Here is a 21016-nt window from a genome sequence, read left to right as displayed (position 1 = left end):
GTTGGAGCCTCTCTTGGTTAAACACTGTCTCTCTCGTGTACTGTTTGCAAACTCAAAAAAGAGTTTGCGAGACGAGGAATTAGCGAATCACGTTTCGTGGTTATACGTTCGTCGTAACGCATATTTCCTCGCTAATTCGTCGTAAAGTAGCGAGAAACTATTTCGTCGTAAAGTAGCGAGAAACCATTTCGTCGTAAAGACGAAGAAAACAAATCGTCCTAAAGACCATGTAGATAGTCCATGTAAGAATGTCGCTAGCATTCCTCGTAAATACCACGAAAGCGTTTCCTCGTAAACGACACGTACATATCTCGAATGTATTTTCTCGTAAAATTCACGTAATTACCTTGAAATTCTTTCCTCGTAAAATACCCGTTTAACATTTCTCGTGATTTTTTCGTAAACTTTCAACGTAAATAAGTCGTACATTAGCTACGAATCTACTTCGTTTTATTATTTTACATAATTTAAAAATATAATTAAAAAATATTTAAAATTATTTACTTTATTAATAAAATTTAAATATAAAAAAAAATACGGAAATATTTTATATATAAATAAGTTTTGAATTTATAATACAACCACGGAAAAAAAAGAACTAAGAATCGTGCATCGTCCGGAGGAATTCATCACTCCTCCTGTTTACATCCTCCTCGGCATGTGTGTCGTCGGATGGTTCCTCGCCTGGAATGAGATTTTGTCGTCGCATGTTCCTCAACATGGTCTCCCATTCCGGATTTGTGGTCGGTATAACGTCCAAGAAGCCCTCGAGTCCACCCGCACGAGCTGTGAATGCAGATTGCGTTGAGGCCAACTCGTTACGCAGCTGAGTGACTTCATCATCCCGTCGCTGACCATAAGACGATGTCGCTCTCGGAACATCGTTGACGGAACCAATCCCCAACGTCCGTCCTTTTCTTTTAGGGACACCCTTAAAAACAAAAAAATAAATATTGTTAGTAAAAATTTAAAGTTAAATTAAATGAATAATAAAAAAATTAAAATTTTAGAAAATTTACCTCCTCGTAAATCTTATCTACTTCAAGTGTGGATAAGGTGACGGGTAATCCGTCGGTGGACTGCTGGGTCAGCTGGGTCTGGCGGTCTTCAACCCGAGCAACCAAGTCGTTGTAGATTTGCTCGGACTTGCCATCTAGAAATACGCCTACCTTATTCTTGTGGGTCCTCTCGTAAAGTTCCATAAGAGACGGGAGATGTCCCGTCTCTTTGGCCTAAAAAACATTTAAGAAAGTTAGAATAAAAATATATATATATATTAAAAAATTTATTTAATAAAATATTTAATTACCATTTCCAAACGGACACCGGCGTGGGGTTTTTGGCCCGTAGTGTGAAGCATCGGCACATTCCCGTGCTCATCGACAGTGTTACGGAAGTTAGAGCAAGACTGGGCGATACAAATGGAATCAGGAAGACGCCAATAACGGATGAGGCCATCTCACACATCCGTGGTGAGCTCAGCGGGTTTGCCACGCTCATACCCCTTCACGATCCAGTCACCCTTCCAGTTGGAGACTGTGTCCAACAAACGAACTTTCGCCTTCGCGATAAACTTTTTCCTCACCCTCTCAGTGATCCCCAAGGCCCAATGATATTTTTTGCTGTTGAAAAAAATAAATTAATAATTAGTTTTTTTAAAAGAAATATATATAAATCATGAAAAAATTAAAGTATATATAATTAATTAATAGAAACTTACAGCGTAAATTTTGAACCACGTCTTTTTGACGTAGTGAGGCGTCTTACTCCAGTTCGGATGTGGCATGGAGAAGTAACCTTTGATCGTGTCGGTTACGTCTGATGCAAGACAATTGTCAACCCCAGGAAAAAACAAAATTTAAAATATCAAATATTTTTTAATGTTATAAAAGAATTTTAAACGAATTAAAAAAAAATTAATGTAACATACCACAAAGTTCCGTCCGGTCGGTCGGGGTCGATGACTGGTAAACCTTCTCTGTGTGGCAAACGGAGAATGTCCTTGACAGTGTACTGCGAGTAAGGAGCACTCGGAGGCACCATCAAATCGGGATGAATATTGGCGGGCATCGGAGGAGCCATCGGAGGAGGCACAGGAGGAGGCATCGTCGGAGGAGCCATTGGTGGAGGCACATGAGGAACCGATGGTTCACTAGAAGAAGGAGACCGAGAGACTCTCTGAGAAGACTGAGTCTCGGGGACAGTCTCCTGACCCGAAGAACCGGGAGCTGAAGAAGACGGGTCTAAACAGCTGCCCGACTCACCGAACATCTCTCTGTAATGGGCAGTAAGTCTGCTCTTTCGAACCTGGAAAAACAATTTAATTTTAAAAATTAACATCAACAGTATAATTTCCTACATTATCCACCTAATCAACACTAATTAACATAAAATCCGTAAACCTATCTAAATTTCATATACTAACCATCTAATCTATCCTAAACTAATCAAATTAGAGAGGAATTAGAGAGAATTACCATTGCTACGAAATAGAGAGGAAGTGGGGAGGAAGTGGAGAGGAAAGAAAGAGTGAGCGCTCGGGAGTATATATAAGATTACATATTCTCTTCATTTTCTCGTAAAGTTACGAGGAATTACAAAGGCCCGCGTTTTATTATACGAGGAAATAGCGAGGAATTACAAAGGCCCGCGTTTAGGTTTACGAGTTTCTTACGACGATTTAGCTTACGTGGAATTTACGAGTCATCCTTTTACGAGGAATTAGCGAGCCCCGCTTTTCTATAAATACCCGCAACTTTCCTTCTCAAATCACACACCTCAACAAAATGCTTTTCAAATTAGAAATATTTGAAAAAAAAGGAGAAGAAGATATTGGAACACATGTGGGCTAGACTTACGTAAGTCTCGCCACATGTGATTCCAGTATCTTTTCTCTCTCTTTTTTCTAGTTTTTATTCTACGAGGAATTAGCAAGGCCCGCGTTTTTTATTTCGTCGTTATTTCCTCGTTGGCTTACGAGTGCTTTACGACGATTTATGCTTACGTGTAATTAACGAGGCCCGCGTTCTTTATTTTTATATTTCGTCGTAAGTTCCACGTTGCTTTACGAAGAATTAACGAGTATTATGTTTAAATCCCTAAAATCCGAAACCCCAAACCCCATCTTCCTTATCTTCTACTTCATATATTCCAAACCCATCTACCCTTTAACCTCAATCTATTATTTCACCTCAATCTATTCTTTCCATTCCAAACCACAATTCCTTAACTTATAATCTCAATATCTTATTTATAAAACAAACTCCCATATTAACTTACACAAAATCAAATACATCAATCGGATACATCGACATTCTCGTCATCACTAGAAACATCATCATTTTCATTAAACTCGTCTTCAACAGCTTTGTCTGTGGCATCGTCGGTAAGATTTCGTACTCGTGATTATGCGGATCAATGAGAAGGATGTCATCAATTTCTTGTTCAGGTTCCTCGACTTCATTTATCTGTTCTTCTTGCAATGGTGGTTCTTCTCCACTGATGATTCGTCCTCGAAGTGTAACTTTGATCACGGCTAACCAATTTATACTTGAATCTCTCATCCGAGGGTATGGAAGGAAGCTAACTTGGTCTGCTTGTGAAGCTAAGATGAAAGGTTCGAATTTGTTGTACCTTCGTCCACCGTTGACATCAACTACACCGAATTTGTTAAACCAAACACCTCTGTTGACGACGGGGTCGAACCATTCACATTTGAAGAGGACGCATTTCAGCTTCAATATCCCTGGGAATTCGACTTCAATAATCTCCGTCAAGATCCCGTAGAAATCAGTTTCCCCTTTCACACATATTCCATAGTTACTGGTCGCCCGCTGTCTACCATACTCATATGTGTGAAAAGTATAGCCTCGTGTGAAATACATCTGTGATGTGGTGACCTTTACAAGTGGAGATTGAATTACTTCGTGTAACCACTTGGGATCATCTGCATCGTCGTCATAATCAACCTGCAAAAATAAATAGAACGTTGAAATACAGAGCATGTATGAAAAAGAGTTTGAGTTAATATTGATTCCTCAACCACTTAATAAAGTGTTGATCTTTCCTTTTGTCTACGTCACTTGTGGATATACCAGGAAATATTTTTTCGACTTGAGAAACAAATAGGCTGTAAAATCACATTTTATATGAATGAATCTCTCGCAATTATATAATTTATACTTATATGTGTTTAGAAGTGTCCATATATGTTACCTTTCAAAATAACGCATCAATGGATCCTCGCAATTGAGTAGAATATAGGTGTGTGCACTATGAGCGTCTTGTTCACTCGACCACCAAACCTCTTTTGACTTCCCACCGGGTTGCCCAATCTGGCTAAAGATGTCTGGAACATTAGCAACTGCATATGTTGGCGCAACACCACCATCATCATATCTTCTTGGAGGTATTCTCCGGGTACGTACTTTTGACGCAAAGTAGTACGATGTGAAGTCAGAAACTTCCTCAGTCAAACTTCCAGCAATTATAGAACTTTCAACTTTGGCGAGGTTCTTTGCTTTTCCCTTCAAATATTTCATGGCTCGCTCATATTGATACATCCATCTGTAATGTACAGGTCCACGAAGCAATGCCTCATATGGGAGGTGGACAGCTAGATGCTCCATGACGTCAAAAAATCCGGGAGGAAATATCTTCTCCAAGTTGCACAATAAGATGAGAATGTTCTCCTGAAGCTGTTCCACAACTTCTTCTTTAAGAGTGCGTGTGCTCAGAACCCTGAAAAAATGCTCCAATGCCTTTTATATTCCAAAAACAATTAAACTCATTGTTAGTCATATATTATTTTGCAAACTAAACCGTTATAAAATTATTGCGCTATAATACACAACCTGCAAGTGCTTCATGTACGTTTGTTGGAAGTAGCTCTGCAAATGCAAAGGGAAGTAGTCGTTGCATAAAGACATGACAATCATGACTCTTCATCCCAGAGAACTTTTGTCCCTTTTCAACACATCTAGAGAGATTTGAAACATACCCATCGGGGAACTTCACTTCTGATGCCACCCAGTTGAACAACACCGACTTTTTTCCGAAGACAATCTGAATATCGGAACGGGAACTTGTCCATTGCTTTTTATATGTAACTCACTTCTTGAGCAAATATCCGGCAAGTCCAACCTCGATTTTATGTTGTCATTTGTCTTCCCTGGGACATTCAATATTGTATTCATGATGTTCTCAAAGAAATTCTTCTCTATATGCATCACATCGAGGTTTTGGCGCATAAGAAGATCCTTCCAATATGGCAACTCCCAAAATATACTCTTCTTGTGCCAGTTGTGATGAACACCGTAAGAATCAGGCATATTACGAGGGACATGCCAATTACCACCCCAACGAACTGTTTCGTTAGCTCTATAGTAGTTGATTTGCGCTTCAATTTGTTCTCCAGTTAGATATGGAGGAGAAGTGTCTCTCACAACCCTTTTGTGCCTAAACAAATTCTAGTTTCTTCGGTACGGATGGCCAATGGGAGAAATCGATGGTAACAATCAAACCAACTTGTCTTCCTACCATTCTTCAGTTGAAACGCATATGTCGTTCCATTACAATATGGACAAGCTAATCTCCCATGTGTAGTCCATCTAGACAACATCCCATAGGCAGGAAAGTCACTTATGGTCCACAAAAGCATCGCTCGCATCGTAAAATTCGTCTTCGTTGACTAGTCATACGTCCTCACCCTTGTTGACCACAAATCCTTCAACTCTTTTATCAGTGGTTGTAGGAAAACATCCAGGGACCTTTTTGGATGGTTCGGACCAGGTATTAATATGGTCAAGAATAGCAACTCCCGTTGCATGCACATCTCCGGTGGTAGGTTGTATGGCGTCAGAAAGACTGGTCACAATGAATATTGTCTCGCTGACATTCCGAACTGACTAAATCCATCTATGCATAATCCGAGATACACATTCCAGCTATTGCTAGCGAAATCCGGATGTACTTTGTTAAAATGTTTCCAGGCTCTTGCATCTGATGGATGAGTCATCTCACCATCCGTCTGAGTATGCTCGGCATGTCATCTCATCTTTCCAGCAGTCTGCTCTGATTGGTACAATCTTTTCAATCTGTCTGTAATTGGTAGGTACCACATCCTTTGGTACGGTACCCTATTACGTCCCCGTCCTTGCGGCTTGAATCGTGGCTTCTTGCAGAATCAACATTCTTCTAACTTCTCATCATCTCCCCGGTAGATCATGCAGTTGTCGATGCAAACATCTATCATCTCCGAAGGCAACCCAAGACTATAAACCAGTTTCTGAATCTCATAATAAGAATCAGCAGACACATTGTCTTCCGACAAATACTCTTTAAACAAGTCTGCCCATTCGTTCATGCAATTTTCAGGTAGATTGTGATCAGTTTTAGTATTCATCATTCTAGCAGCCAACGACAATTTAGAGAGACCTTCTCTACAACCACTGTAAAGTGGTTGAATCGCCGCGTTTAACATTTCGTAAAACTTTTTTGCATCTATATTAGGTTCTTCATCTTCATCATGAGCTACGAATGCATCAGCTACCATATCATGAACCCTATCATAATCTACCATCTCCTCCTGATGGTAAGTATGTTTATTATGCAAATGATGATCAACCGGTTCTTCCTGAAAATTGCTATTACTACTACTAGCTTCATTCTGATCATAATTATGACATTCTCCATGTTGAAACCAGATATAGTAATTTGGCGTGAAATCTCTATTTATTAAATGCTTCCAAACATTTTCACGGTTTGCCAATTTCGAATTGTTGCATTTCCGACAAGGACAGGACATCTTACCACTTTCTTGGGCGAGCGATGTTGAATCTGCTTGATGCATAAATGTCTCCATCCCCGCAAGGTATTCTTTCATCACTCTCCTGTTAGCATCTCTATGCATATACATCCACTTCCGCAACTCGAAAATATTCCCGGAGCTAGCCATATTTTTCACGTTTTTTTTGTTGGTGTGTTTAAAATGATGTTCAAACGTCCATATTTATAGGAAATTTTCGAATCTGGTAGTTGTAATTTTCCTATGAATTTACGACGAAAATTAGTTAGGTGGCCGAAAAAAAAACGTGTGACAACTACAAAGTTGGTGGATTCAAAATTTCCTCGCTAGATAGACACGTAAATTATTTCCTCGTAAAGAACACGCTAAGTTTATGTGGTATTTACGAGGAAATACACTTTCCTCGTAAAAGCCACGTCACTTTACATCGACTTTACGACGAAATTGTTTCGTCGTTACTTTACGAGGAAATAACGCTGATTTTATTTTTTCACGTAATTTTCTCGTAAAGTCGACGTAAATTTATGAGGATTATTTTTTCTTGTTAATTTTCCTCGTTAAGCTAGTGTTTTCTTGTAGTGAATGAGCTAACCGTTCTTTCTGGTTCGGTTTTGATTAAATTTTGTTTATTCGGTTAATTAGTACTCAAATCATCTCTAATCTCAAACTGGTTGGCCTTCTAGACCGGGTTTGGTTCATCAAACTTCAAACGGCTAGAAAGAACAAATATAGATCATAGATGGTAGAGAGAAAGATAGAGAGCCTTTGCTTCTAATTATAGTTCCTTAATCTCTTCTCCTCCTTCGAAGCCATTTCTCCAAACCCAAAAAGAGAAACCATCAGGATTCCTCTCTTTCCAACAATCTTCTCTTCTCTTCTCTTCACCAAGTCTTCTGAATATCTCCAAGTTCTAAGTTTCGATTGTTTTTGCTTGTAACGCAAGGCTGATGAGTCAAGGATCACCGGGGAGAAGGTTTCTCCGCCGCTGAGAAACCTTTCACCAAAGAACAAAGACTTCATCATGGCAGACTCTCCGGAGAATTCACCTCCTGCCCCGGAAACCCCTAATGCAGGTTCTCTGTCTAATGATACATCGCCGCCAACCTCACCTGCTTCTTCTCCACCGTCTCCTGATTCTGCTCCTCCTCCAACGCCAACAGCTTCTTCACCGCCGCCTGCACCACCGACGCAGGAAACCTCCCCTCCCCCATCATTGCCAACATCTCCTCCAGCTGTACCTAATCCACCACCTCAAACTCAAGAGAATCCTTCTCCACCTTCTCCTCAAATCTCATCTCCTGTAACTCCACCTGCAACTCCTCAAGCACCGTCCAAGCAATCACCACCTTCACAAAGATCATCTCCTCCGTCTCCTGTTGCAAATGATGACCGTAACAGAATCAACAGTAACAACAGAGAAGGTTCCACACCGTCTCCACCGTCTGGAACTTCTGAAAATGATGACCGTAACAGAATCAACAGTAACAACAGAGAAGGTTCCACACCGTCTCCACCGTCTGGAAACAGAAGGTCCAGTGACGGTGGCTCACCTTCACCGCCTCGGTCTATAAGCCCTCCCCGGAATAGTGGAGATTCAGACACGTCATCACCACCAGGGGAACAACCACACCAAGCCAACCTTGGACTGATTATTGGAGTCATTGTAGGAGCAGGGTTACTGCTTCTACTTCTAATGTTTATTTGCATCTGTTGCTACAAGAAGAAGAAGGAGAAACGTGCTCCTCAAGTCAACCACATGCATTACTACAACAACAACACTCCCTTTGGAGCTCCCAATGGTAATCAAATGTTTAATCACAATCAATGTTTAAGCCTTTTATAGTCTAGTGGTTTATACTAATTTGTTAAGTTTTCTCGGCTTCCAACTTAAAATTAATTGGTTCTCTTATTATATATTATTTATGTCCCATTGAAACTCTCGATGTGTGAGCTTATATCTCGAACTTGGTATGTGCAAAAGGATTAGACTTAAGATGCTATAATGGAGTTGTTGCATATGTAGGTAATGGTGGCTATTACAACAATGGAACACCTCAAGACCATGTAGTGAACATGGATCATAGCGACAGCTCTAACTTAGCCGGTCCAACCGCACCGTCGCCTCCAGCTGCGACTCTTGGTCACAACCAAAGCACTTTCACCTACGATGAACTGTCCATTGCAACAGAAGGTTTCTCTCAGTCTAATCTTCTAGGACAAGGAGGATTTGGGTATGTTCATAAAGGAGTTTTGCCCAGTGGCAAAGAAGTTGCAGTGAAGAGTCTTAAACTTGGAAGTGGACAAGGAGAACGCGAGTTTCAAGCAGAGGTTGAGATCATTAGCCGTGTCCATCATCGTCATCTCGTCTCTCTTGTTGGATATTGCATCTCTGGTGGTCAAAGGCTATTGGTTTACGAGTTTTTACCTAATAACACGCTTGAATTCCATCTTCATGGTAACATAATTCTAACATAATATTTACTTGAATCATCACTTTTTATGTATGATGTCTCTTTTATCAACAACATGATTGAAACTTCAGGAAAAGGTCGTCCAGTATTGGATTGGCATGTACGAGTGAAGATTGCATTGGGATCAGCTAGAGGCCTTGCATATTTGCATGAAGACTGTAAGAGAATGATTTAGTTTCTACCTCGCTCTCTTTAAGAAACTAAACATATTGTATATATTTATATCAATGGTAGGTCATCCTCGCATCATCCATAGAGATATCAAAGCTGCAAATATTCTTCTTGACTTCAGTTTTGAAACTCAGGTATATATATATGTACTGCTATGACTTTCATTCCTCCCATCTTTTCTTTCGAGTCAGTATTGATGTGTATATATATACACAGGTTGCAGATTTTGGATTAGCTAAGCTATCTCAAGACAACTACACTCATGTCTCCACTCGTGTCATGGGGACTTTTGGGTAAATAGCTTTGGACTGTTTGCTTGTAAGGCACGTTTTCACTCTGTTTTATGTCATTTAACATTTTCTTTGGGTTCAGATACTTAGCTCCAGAGTATGCGTCAAGCGGAAAACTATCCGACAAATCTGATGTTTTCTCATTTGGGGTAATGCTTCTTGAGCTTATAACCGGACGACCTCCAGTGGATCTAACTGGAGAAATGGAAGACAGCTTGGTCGATTGGGTAAGTCGGTCTGCTCTTTGGTTTACTTGTTGAATCCCCAACAAAAGAACCTAATGTTACTATTGTGTTGTGCAGGCAAGACCTCTGTGTTCGAAAGCAGCTCAAGATGGAGATTACAGCCAGTTAGCAGATCCGCGTCTAGAGACAAACTACGACCAACAAGAGATGGCTAGAATGGCTTCTTGTGCAGCTGCAGCCATCAGACACTCGGCAAGAAGACGACCTAAGATGAGTCAGGTAACTTGTTAATTCTTGTTTTGTTTAGCAATCACAATCTTGATGATAACTGAGACATGGTTATGAATCTTGGAACATGTAAAGATTGTAAGAGCACTAGAAGGAGATATGTCAATAGAGGATCTAAGCGAGGGAGGAAGAGCAGCACAAAACACTTATTTGAGCCCTGGAACCGGGAGCTCGGAGTATGACACGAGATCGTACAGTGCAGACATGAAAAAATTCAGGAAGTTAGCATTAGAGAGTAAAGAGTATCAAACCGGTGAGTATGGCTTAAACCCATCAGCTTCAAGTAGTGAAGAAATGAAGCGCAATCCTCAATTTTAAAAACACACTTCTCATACACTTTTCATCTCTTTTGCCAAGGCTTTTTGTTCCTTTGTTTGTTTCATTCATTCTGCGTCAAGGAATTATAGTTTCAAAAAGTCAGAAACTATGATGTTTGTTTTAGAACCGGAGAGACTATAGTGTGTTTTGTTAGAAACGTAGCACAAAGGACAGAGCCTTGGGCCATACAGTTATGGTTTAGTGGTGGATAAGCATAATCAAGATATTTATTATATTGTTTATCGTTCTTGTATTAACTATCTACTACATCTGCCTATCTATTTAAACTCCAAAATTATGGAGGTCCCTTATGGGACTAGACACTAAAGGTATGAGAATGATTCATTCACGTTTTTACATATGTTTCTGAGATTTGAATCCAAGCAAACGTATATACCAAAAAAATGTTTTTGATAAAAACAACTCAAAGGGGTATAAGTAAATTCTGTCATGAATGACAATGTATTCAAATCTTGAATTTGACATTATTTGTTTTTTTTATTGAGTTTTAAATGATTTTAGATAATCTGGAGGATTTAATATAATTTTGGTTAGATTACTTTAGAACCTTATACAAAATCATGAGATTTATATATAATCTTTCCACAAAATTAAAAAAATCAACTAAAACACTTTTAAACCATTGGAATTTTTTTTAAAACTCACAACTTAGCAAATTTTCAGTGACAATAGATTTGAAAATACTTTATGAAATGACAAGTTTAATAATATTCGATTTTAAAATGAACTTCTAAAATTGATGTTTAGATAACAGTATATTTATTATTTTATACGAATTATGTCAAACTCTCGGCAGAATAACAATGAATTTACATTTTAAATACTGATTGTGTTGATTTGTGTAGAAAACATGCCCAAGTTTTGTATATGATCTAGCCCATGACGATAAAAAGGTCTGTAACAATAGATAAAGCCTATTAATTTAGAGATTATTTTCCTTTGCTTATCAACTGCGAGAAAACATCTTATTATATAAAGTTTGGTTCTTCGAAGTTGATAATTAACATGACGATGATACATGACAATTAAAAATTTAAGAAGATGAAATGTGTTAAAATATATCATAATTAATAATATAAATATAATAAAATAATAACACAAAAGAATTATTTAATGGTAATTTTCCCTTTTTTTAAATACTAAAGAAAGATAATAATAGCAAAATGTTATTTGATGGTTTTTAGTTGACAATAATTTCATTTTTCTAATTTTTTTTTCTTTTTACAATTCCTGAACAAAAAATATGTATAATAATTTACTTAATACTAATTTTCGTTTTGTAAAATCATTTTTTAAAATACTAAATAAAGATAACAACAAAAGATTATTTGATAGTTTTTTTAGTTGACAATAATTTCATTTTTATATTTTTTTTCCTTTTTACAATTCCTAAAAAAGTATAATAATTTACTTAATACTAATTTTTCGTTTTCTAAAATAAAAAAATATATAGTTTTGAAAGTAATTATTCGTTTATAAAATCTTCTACAAAAAAAAAACTGTTAAAAAATGTTTAATTGTAGTTTTTTTTTTCAAATCTAAAAAATAGTAAAATAAGTATTTAAAATATTTTCATATAATAATAGACTCTATTATTTAAATAGTAATTTTTCTGTTTAAAAAATCATAATCCAAAAAGGATTACAATTTTTTTTTTTTGTAACTCAAAGGATTACAATTATTCACATCTATATATAAGATTAAGTTCTCCTATATTTTGTCACCAAACATAATTGCTTAATATATCGTAATTAATAATATAAGTATAATAAGATAATAACACAAGAATTATTTAATAGTAATTTTCCTTTTTAAAAATCATAAATAAAAATAATAGCAAAAGCTTATTTGATAGTTTTTAGTTGACAATAAATTCTTTTTTCTAATTTTTTTTTCCTTTTTACAATTCTTAAACAAAAAAAAGTATAATAATTTACTTAATACTAATTTTTATTTTCTAAAATCAGAAAGAAAATATAATTGTACAAATTTGTTTGATAGTAATTATCCTTTAATTTATAAAATCTTCTACAAAATAAAATTGTTAAAGATTGTTTAATTGTAGTTTTCTTTTTTCTTCAAATCTAAACAAAAAATGTAAAACAAGTATTTCAAATATTTCCATATAATAATAATCTTTCTTATTAAAATAATAAATTTTATGTTTAAGAAATCATAATCCAAAAAGGATTACAATTATTCCTTTTTTTTTGTAACCGAAAGGATTACAGTAAGAACTATAAAGTCTCTGATCATAAATTTTAGATAAGAGTGATTGAGAAAACAACAACTGCATATGTGTGAAACAACCATTACCTCAAATACTTTGTGAAAAAAATTTGATTTCAACTACAAAGATTTTGCTCAACTTAAAGATACAAGAAACTATTAATTAGATGATAACATTCATGCATTTATATATATATATATATATAACTTTTTAGTTACAGATGTGTAATTAGTATATCAATAATATGAAAAAGCTGATGTTCAAATAGTTACTCTAACTTAATTGTTAAGGAGATATTTTTCTATAAATAACTGTAGCATTTTTTCTCTATGAATTATTAGTCCAATTTCATTAAGCAATTTCAGTTTTTTTTTCTACAAAAACTCTATTCTATATAGTGAAATTGAAATACAAACAACATTATGAGCTGGACAAGTAGAACTATATGAAGATATATATCGCGCTGTGAAATGTGATAATATTGTTATTATCATGAAAGTCTTTTAGCAAGAAATATCAAAGTGTAATTTTTTAATCAGCATCTTCTGAACTAAATTCTAATAAAATTTTTTTGATGTTACTCTAATTAGTTGAAGAAAATTTAATATACTAATTTTTATTAGGGTTTTTTGCCAAAACTAACCCACAACTTGATTTTAATCCCAAACTTATACCCAAACTTGAATCAAATGCAAAACTAACCTAAAACCCTAGTGAAATTACAGCTCAACCCATTGTGACCAAACAAAAAAACAGAAGCCATTTTTACGAATATAGCCCCAGTAAATCGTCTGAGTCGTCTGAGATGTTGGAAGTCGTCTGGACGACTGAAGTGTACGTCGTCTGGTACTAGTTTATTTTAAAAATAATTTATAAATCTTGTAAAAAAATATTTTGATGCGTGAAAAATAAAAATCAAGTAATTATAAACAGTTTTAAGTGATATAAATTAAGATATGATAAAATTGATTTGTTTTGAAGATAGATGAGTGGAAGTAGTGAATCATGAAATACTTTGGTTTATGAGTTTGGCAAACATATGTTGTAGTATTGTATGTACTGTTAGGGTTAGATTTTGGAAAACTAAAATGTTTTTTTTTTCAAAAATTAGTTATCACCTATATGTGTTTATTTCTGTATATAGTAAACACTTTTCAAGTTTGATTTGATTTTATGAAGTGTTTAATAAGATAATTAAGTTTAGGGGTTATGTTTAGGGTGTGGACGACTTATATTTCAGTCGTCTGTTGAATAATTTACCCGGACGACGTATATTTCAGTCGTCCACATCGTACCGAACCTTTAATTTTACCAATGTATGTTTTAACCTAACCGGGTCATTTTACTCGGACGACTTACATTTCAGTCGTGTGGTGAAGAAATTAAAACAGACGACTTACATGTAAGTCGTCCAAATATTCCCGCCTAAAATTTTTTAAAAAAATTATTTTCCCCCTTAAATAATTTAAACCAGATGACTTACTTGTAAGTCGTCTGGAAAGTCTTCTATTTTAGTTTCCCGCTAAAAATATTTAATTTCCCACTAAAAATATTAAACTCTTCTGGACGACTTATATGTAAGTCGTCTGTTTTAATTTATTCAACAGACGACTGAAATGTAAGTCGTCTAGGAAGTCGTCTGAGTCAAAAATATTTAACCTAATTGGATTTTTTGTCTTCCTATATAAAGAAAAATTTACACATTCTCTCTCCTCCTCTCAAATGGCTGCAACAAAAATGTAATGTTCATCATTCTAAAACTCTCCAACCTCTCTCTAATCTCTTTGACTTGAAAACACCAAACTTTATATGAATTTTTCAGTTTTGTCTCATGTATTTCTTACTAATCTATCTCTTTTGCAGGTTTTTAATCAAATGGTACTCATCTTCCACTAATTTAAAGGTAGATCTATTAATTTTAGATATGTATTTTTGTGTGTTCTATAAATGTATATTTATCTAATCTTCCACTCATTTTCTCTATTTTTAAGTCATTTGAACGTTTTTGGATATGCAGGTTTTTCAGATCTGGATTTGATATGCAGGTTTTTCAGATCTGGAAGACTTCTGAGACGACTTACTTGTTAGTCGTCTGGAAGTGTCTGGACTTCTTGGAAGTCTTCTGACAAAGTCGTCTGGACTTCCAGGAAGTCGTAGTCGTCTGGACTTCCAGGAAGTCGTCTGGATTTTTCTAAGCATTTTGGTAAGTTCTTATGTTTGATTTTTCTTCATTTGGTAACTTCTTGTTGTATAAAGTTCTTACTTTTTTCCCAAACTAAAACTCCCCAAACCCACTCTAATCTCTTTGACTTGAAAACACCAAACTTTATATGAATTTTTCAGTTTTGTCTCATGTCTTTCTTACTAATCTATCTTTTTGCAGGTTTTTAATTAGATGGTACTCATCTTCCACTAATTTAAAGGTAGATCTATTATTTTTAGATATGTATTTTTGTGTGTTCTTATCTAATCTTCCACTCATTTTTTCTGTTTTTAAGCCATTTGAACGTTTTTGAATATGCAGGTTTTTCAGATCTGGATTTAATATGCAGGTTTTTCAGATCTGGAAGACTTCTGGGACGACTTACTTGTTAGTCGTCTGGAAGTCGTCTGGAAGTCATCTGAAAGTCGTCTGGACTTCCTAAAAGTCGTCTGGACTTCCTGTAAAGTCGTCTGGAAGTCGTCTGAACTTCCTAAAAGTCTTCTGACAAAGTCGTCCGAACTTCCTGGAAGTCGTCTGGACTTCTTAAAAGTCGTCTGGTCTTGTCTACTCAAGTGGAATCCAAGCTTATCTTTGTAGAGGAATGATCTATAATAGTTTTGTTTGTGGTCTGTTTTGTGAATTGCATGTCTACTCTTTTAGTTGTGATTTTTTTGTAAAATCAGTAATAATGTTTTCCAAGATGTATTAAATGTGCTAACAATGTGTTTACACATTTACAAATCAATGAAATAATAGACTTCAGTAGCCTTTTTCTTATCTTTGGATCTCTCATATGCAATAATAAACTCCAATGGCCTTTTCTCATCTTAATAAACAAGAATGTTGGTAGCTTCATATTGATACAATATTTTAAGAAGCATTTAACCCTTCTTCCAACTCATAACAATAGTCATCATTATTGTCTATAACAATAATACTTAAGAGGTGGAAACAAACAATAGTAACTAGTAAAAGCATATCATATTTTTTATAAGTTTGCGTTGAAAAACTTAGTCAAATTTAGTAAAACTAAGGGAGAGAACATATTTTGTAAATATGAGTTTTACATATCTTGAAGTTACTTATCACTCTTAAAAATACAAGTTATTCAAAAACTAACGTGGAAGACTTAAAAACTAGCGGAGAAGACGCGGACGACTTCAATCTAAGTTGTCCAGACGACTAAACTATACGTCGTCTGTTCAACGCATAGGTTATTTTTGCAATTGACTTTGAAATCTGTTATTTCGGACGACTGAAAAACAAGTCGTCTACTATTGTTTGGTTAAAAAAAAAACTCCAAAAAGCTAGACGACTTACATTTCAGTCGTCATAGGTTAGTTTTGCATTTGACTGGATTATTTCAGAAGTTTGACTTTTCTAGACGACTTACATTTCAGTCGTCTAGTGAAAGTTAAAATAATAATATTTTTTTAAAAGTAGACGACTTACAGTTAAGTCGTCATAGGTTAGTTTTGCAATTGAAAAAAAAAACTTCAAGATTTAATTATATACAGACGACTTAAAATTCAGTCGTCCACGAGACGACTGAAATGTAAGTCGTCCAGGATTTACGAGGTTTGACCAGAATCTCGGAAAAAAATCCTCGACGACTTACAAGTAAGTCGTCTGGTGGACGACTGAATTATAAGTCGTCTGTGTATAATTAAATCTTGAAGTTTTTTTTTCAATTGCAAAACTAACCTATGACTACTTAATTGTAAGTCCTTTACTTTTAAAAAAATATTATTATTTTAATTTTCGACAGACGACTGAAATGTAAGTCGTCTGGGGAAGTCAAACTTTTGTAATTATCCAGTCAAATGCAAAACTAACCTATGACGACTGAAATGTAAGTCGTCTAGGTTCTTTGGAAATTTTTTTGAAACCAAACAATAGTAGACGACTCAACTTTCAGTCGTCTCAGGTTACAGATTTCACAGTCAATTGCAAAAATAACATTTGCGTTGACCAGACGACTTCCAGGTAAGTCGTCTACAGCCAGACGACTTCCAGGTAAGTCGTCTACAGCCAGACGACTTCCCAAGTAAGTCGTCTGACGAACAGATCTGGAAAAAAACTCGATGTCATACCTTAAATTGGTGAGATAAGTTCCTTAGCATACATAAGGCTTCTCCAAGCACACAGAATCACAAACGAAAGTCACCCACCCAGAATCGTTAGCTTCTATGACTCTATGAACCATAAAAATTTTAGAATCAAAATCTTGGGTTTTTTTAGCTCATTGTAGAGAGAAAGTGAGAGATATATTGTGTTTAGTTCACAAGAATGGAAAAAGAAGAAGGTGATATCTTGCATATTTCCATTATCTTATCCATTCATCTATGTGCATTTTGATCATATAGACTAGGATTTAGCCATGCTTAGGTTACATTTTGCATACATGAGTCTCTATCAGGTGTTGGAGTGCCACATGGAGTTCTTGGGGGCTATTTGGATGCATTTGGAGCTCAAAGGAGGTGAAATATGTGATCATTGGACGAGCAGAGCAGGGGAGCGAGGTTCCGCAGCGACGTCATGAGGTCGCTCCAAAGCACCTCTCAGAGCGACCTAGCTGGAGCGACCCCGTGAAGTCGCTCGCCATATTCACCCCGTGAAGCGACTTGCCCAGAGCTACGCGCCGAGGTCGCTCGCTTCTCACACCCCTCTCGGAGCGACCTCCCAAAGCGACACCCCGAGGTCGCTCGCGTCTCTATGGCGAGACGACACGAAGCGAAGCCCGGAGCGACCTCTCAGAGCGACCCACTGAGGTTGCTCCCGAAGGCCAGAGAGACCTCTCGGAGCGACATGCCGAGGTCGCTCCGCGTCTATTATTGGGTCGATTTTCTATTTTACTTAAGGGCCTTTTGGTCATTTCATTATGCACGTTTTACATTTCTAAAACCTATGTTTTAAACATCTTTTGTAGCCACCAGGCAGATGATCTTTTGATCTATTGAGAAATACACAAAAACTCTCTTGAGAAGCTCATCTCTTGGATTTTGATTGCTATGTTCTTGTGTTATTGTTGATTTCTTATCTATTTCTCTACATGATTAATCTGAAATCCAATATGGGTTTAAGAGGAATCATGGAGATTAGTGAGTAATCACCTTTTGAATTCATGGGTTAGGGAGATCAATGGTGATTAGGTTAGTTCTAGGATGTTTTAGTGTAGATCATTCTTGTTCCTTGCTAGTAGAGTATTCATAATGCATCTTCTGAGTTGGCCACTCAAAAGTTGATCAATAGGCATTTCCCACCCAAAAGGTGTTTGATGAAATGCCTGAGACAACTCTCCTAGGCTTTTAGTATACGTTGCCAAAGACATTTGTTGTTAAAGGTGCTAAAATAGCTAATGGACTTGTTAGTAATGATTGCTTTCATATTATTCAACCAAAGACATTTGATGTTTGAGATATGTTAGCAAATGAGCATTCATCTAGACATAGAGCTTGCTTAGAATTGTGTCTAGGCTTAAGGTCGATAGTTTGATTGATCATTTGTCATCCTTAGTTCGAAACTTGATCACCCAAGGTCTAATCCCTACGCCCATGAGTTCTCTTTTCCCTTAGTCAAGAAAGTATCATTCTGTTATTGCTTTTTAGTTTTAGTCATAGCTTAAAACTCATCTAAATCATTGGTTGCACTTAGATTAAGTGAGTACTTGCATTCTCAGTGCTTTGATATCCCTCAGAATTGGTTCGACAATCACTATACTACAACATTTGTCTTAGGAGCTTGAAAACGCCTAATATCAGAAGGGTAAATCGATTTTTTGGAGCATTAAGAGCTTCAAATTGGTTGTTCATGGTGGTTGTGGTATTGATGACAATGACAATCTTGTAATTACTTGAAGATGATGAGGGTGAGAGAGTAAAGATGTCATTTTCGAAAAAAAAAAAAATTGATGGCATTTTCGTAAATTATATGAACTTGTGGAGTGAATAGGGCAAAACCAATTTTCAAAAAAAAGGAAGTTAGTTTTGTGTTTGACTTTAAGTTGTAAGTCAGTTTTGCAAAAAAGCCCTTTTTATTATTTCTATTAGTTTCAGCTATGATGATGGTTGCTTGGTTAATCTTGGCCATATGATTGAAAATTCTTAAATGAATAATGAAGTTTATGAAGCTCGGTATTAGTTAACATATATATATTTATGTTAACTTATATGAGTTAACTATATTTAGTTAACACAATTTTTTTTTTTTAAATAATTATTTATTTATATATTTATTAGAATCCTAAATTCTATATTCCTAAAACCTACCCCACCCCCTCAATTCTAAACCTTTAGTCTAGATTAGTTAACCTTAGGATTATAAGTGTTTTTTCTCTTTTTAAAAGTGAGAATAAAAGTGGTATTAAGAATGTTGTATTTTTGGTAATTTCCCGTATAATATTGTCACTAACTAGATTGACCTTATTTAGCTTTCAATTTTTTTCATTTTAATTTTTACTTTGGTTGAGTTTGGTTTAAATTTTTAGGTATGAATGTTTTCTCTAGCCTTAAATACAAAGTTGATAACAATTTACCTATGCACCATGATTATAAATACAAATACTAATAGGGATTTATGTGTGTAAATGAGTTTGTAATTATAAATAAATATCTCACAGCTTATGCAAACAAAAAAAAATCTTCAATCTATAATAAAATGATTTATTATTTTTATGGTTTTACTAAAACATCAAACAAAACCCGTTGCAACGCACGAGCCTTATCTAGTATAAAATAAAAGTAATGAAAAAGACTATTATACATAATCCATACAGCAATAGGATTTTACAAGTGTTTGGTATAAATAATCATATTACATGTGAATAATCACCCGGGAATAACAAGACAGAGAAAGAGCAATAACAAATACTAAAAGATCTTAAGAGTTATAGTTTTGGTTTGAGCACTGTTATCTCTATTTAAATTGTTATTTCAAAGTAATTCTTTTGATCATGAATGAAACTCGAAATGTTCAGACCATAGACTTTTTCTACCACAAAGATGTTTTAAATCCCTACAGACTCTAAAATATTTGGGTTTGACTGCCTAAACCCCTCTCTAAACTCAACCACCCTATCTATTCCTCCTATACTACTAACCTATTCACCAAACTACCCAAAGTTATAAATTCTCTGCATATTTCCTCTTAATATTCTTATCTCTGCCAAGATCCCCCTATCTAATTCAATTGCAAAATCAAAATTAAAAATTAATTAGTTGTGTTTTAACATAATCCGAAACATTAAAAAATAGCAGAGAGTTCAATGGGGAAAGAGAGAGAGAGAGAGATTGTTACCCATGGAGGAAACAAAGACTAAAAGAGATGTTAAAGACACGACGAATAACATAGACGAGGAAACAGAGACTCAAGGAACTCTTGTTATTAGGTATAAAAAAGCTTCAAGCTAGTTAAATCAACTTGTTTTTTTTTTGACAGCGAACATTCACAGACTCGTGTAGACTCTGTAAACCAAAGTGGCAACTCTGCATCCATGTGTACGACGAAAGACGGTTGTGTCCGAGCACTGCGTGCCAAGCGATCCGCCTTTATGTTTTCTGTCCTGGGAACATGAACGATATCTGAGTTGATGAAGCTTCTTCTCAAGAGCTTAATATATTCCAGGTAACTTTTAAATGCGGGTCATTCTTCTGGTTCCGAAACCATCTTCACCAATTGAGAACAATCTGTAGCAAACGTAACCCTAAATTGTCTTAGATTTTTCATGCTTTCCATCGCCCAAATGAGTGCCTCCATCTCCGCATGAAGAGGTGAGAGACATGCCCTTACATTCCTGGCCCCTAACAAACCCTCAAACCCCGGTAGCGTGCTGAACCAGCCTTACCCTGAAAATAAATCTTTATCCTTCCAAGAACTGTCTGTGTAACACCATCTGCCTGTAGTCCTTGAATTCGGTATGTTCCGTGCCTCATGTACCAACATGAGAGTATTTATGACATGTGCCTCAGTCCAAGGTGTTGATTCCAATTCTGCTAAGTTAACCGTTTCTCTCGGATCAATATCAAGGTTACTGAAA

General features: G+C 35.8%; 1 protein-coding gene across 1 annotated transcript; it reads left to right on the top strand.

Annotated features, from left to right (window-relative positions):
- The first annotated feature begins 7412 nt into the window (after positions 1–7412).
- LOC106434454 (proline-rich receptor-like protein kinase PERK5) lies at positions 7413–10831 on the top strand. The gene is made up of 8 exons (XM_022698326.2): positions 7413–8604; positions 8829–9260; positions 9348–9434; positions 9511–9581; positions 9664–9740; positions 9820–9964; positions 10040–10201; positions 10286–10831. The coding sequence occupies exons 1-8, from the start codon at positions 7827–7829 to the stop codon at positions 10526–10528; spliced, it is 1995 nt and encodes a 664-aa protein (XP_022554047.2). The 5' UTR covers positions 7413–7826; the 3' UTR covers positions 10529–10831.
- The last annotated feature ends 10185 nt before the right edge of the window (positions 10832–21016 follow it).

This window comes from Brassica napus, chromosome C3 (genome assembly GCF_020379485.1).
Source record: "Brassica napus cultivar Da-Ae chromosome C3, Da-Ae, whole genome shotgun sequence".
In the NCBI taxonomy this organism is placed as follows: domain Eukaryota; kingdom Viridiplantae; phylum Streptophyta; class Magnoliopsida; order Brassicales; family Brassicaceae; genus Brassica; species Brassica napus.
This window is presented reverse-complemented; position numbering and strand designations above follow the sequence as displayed.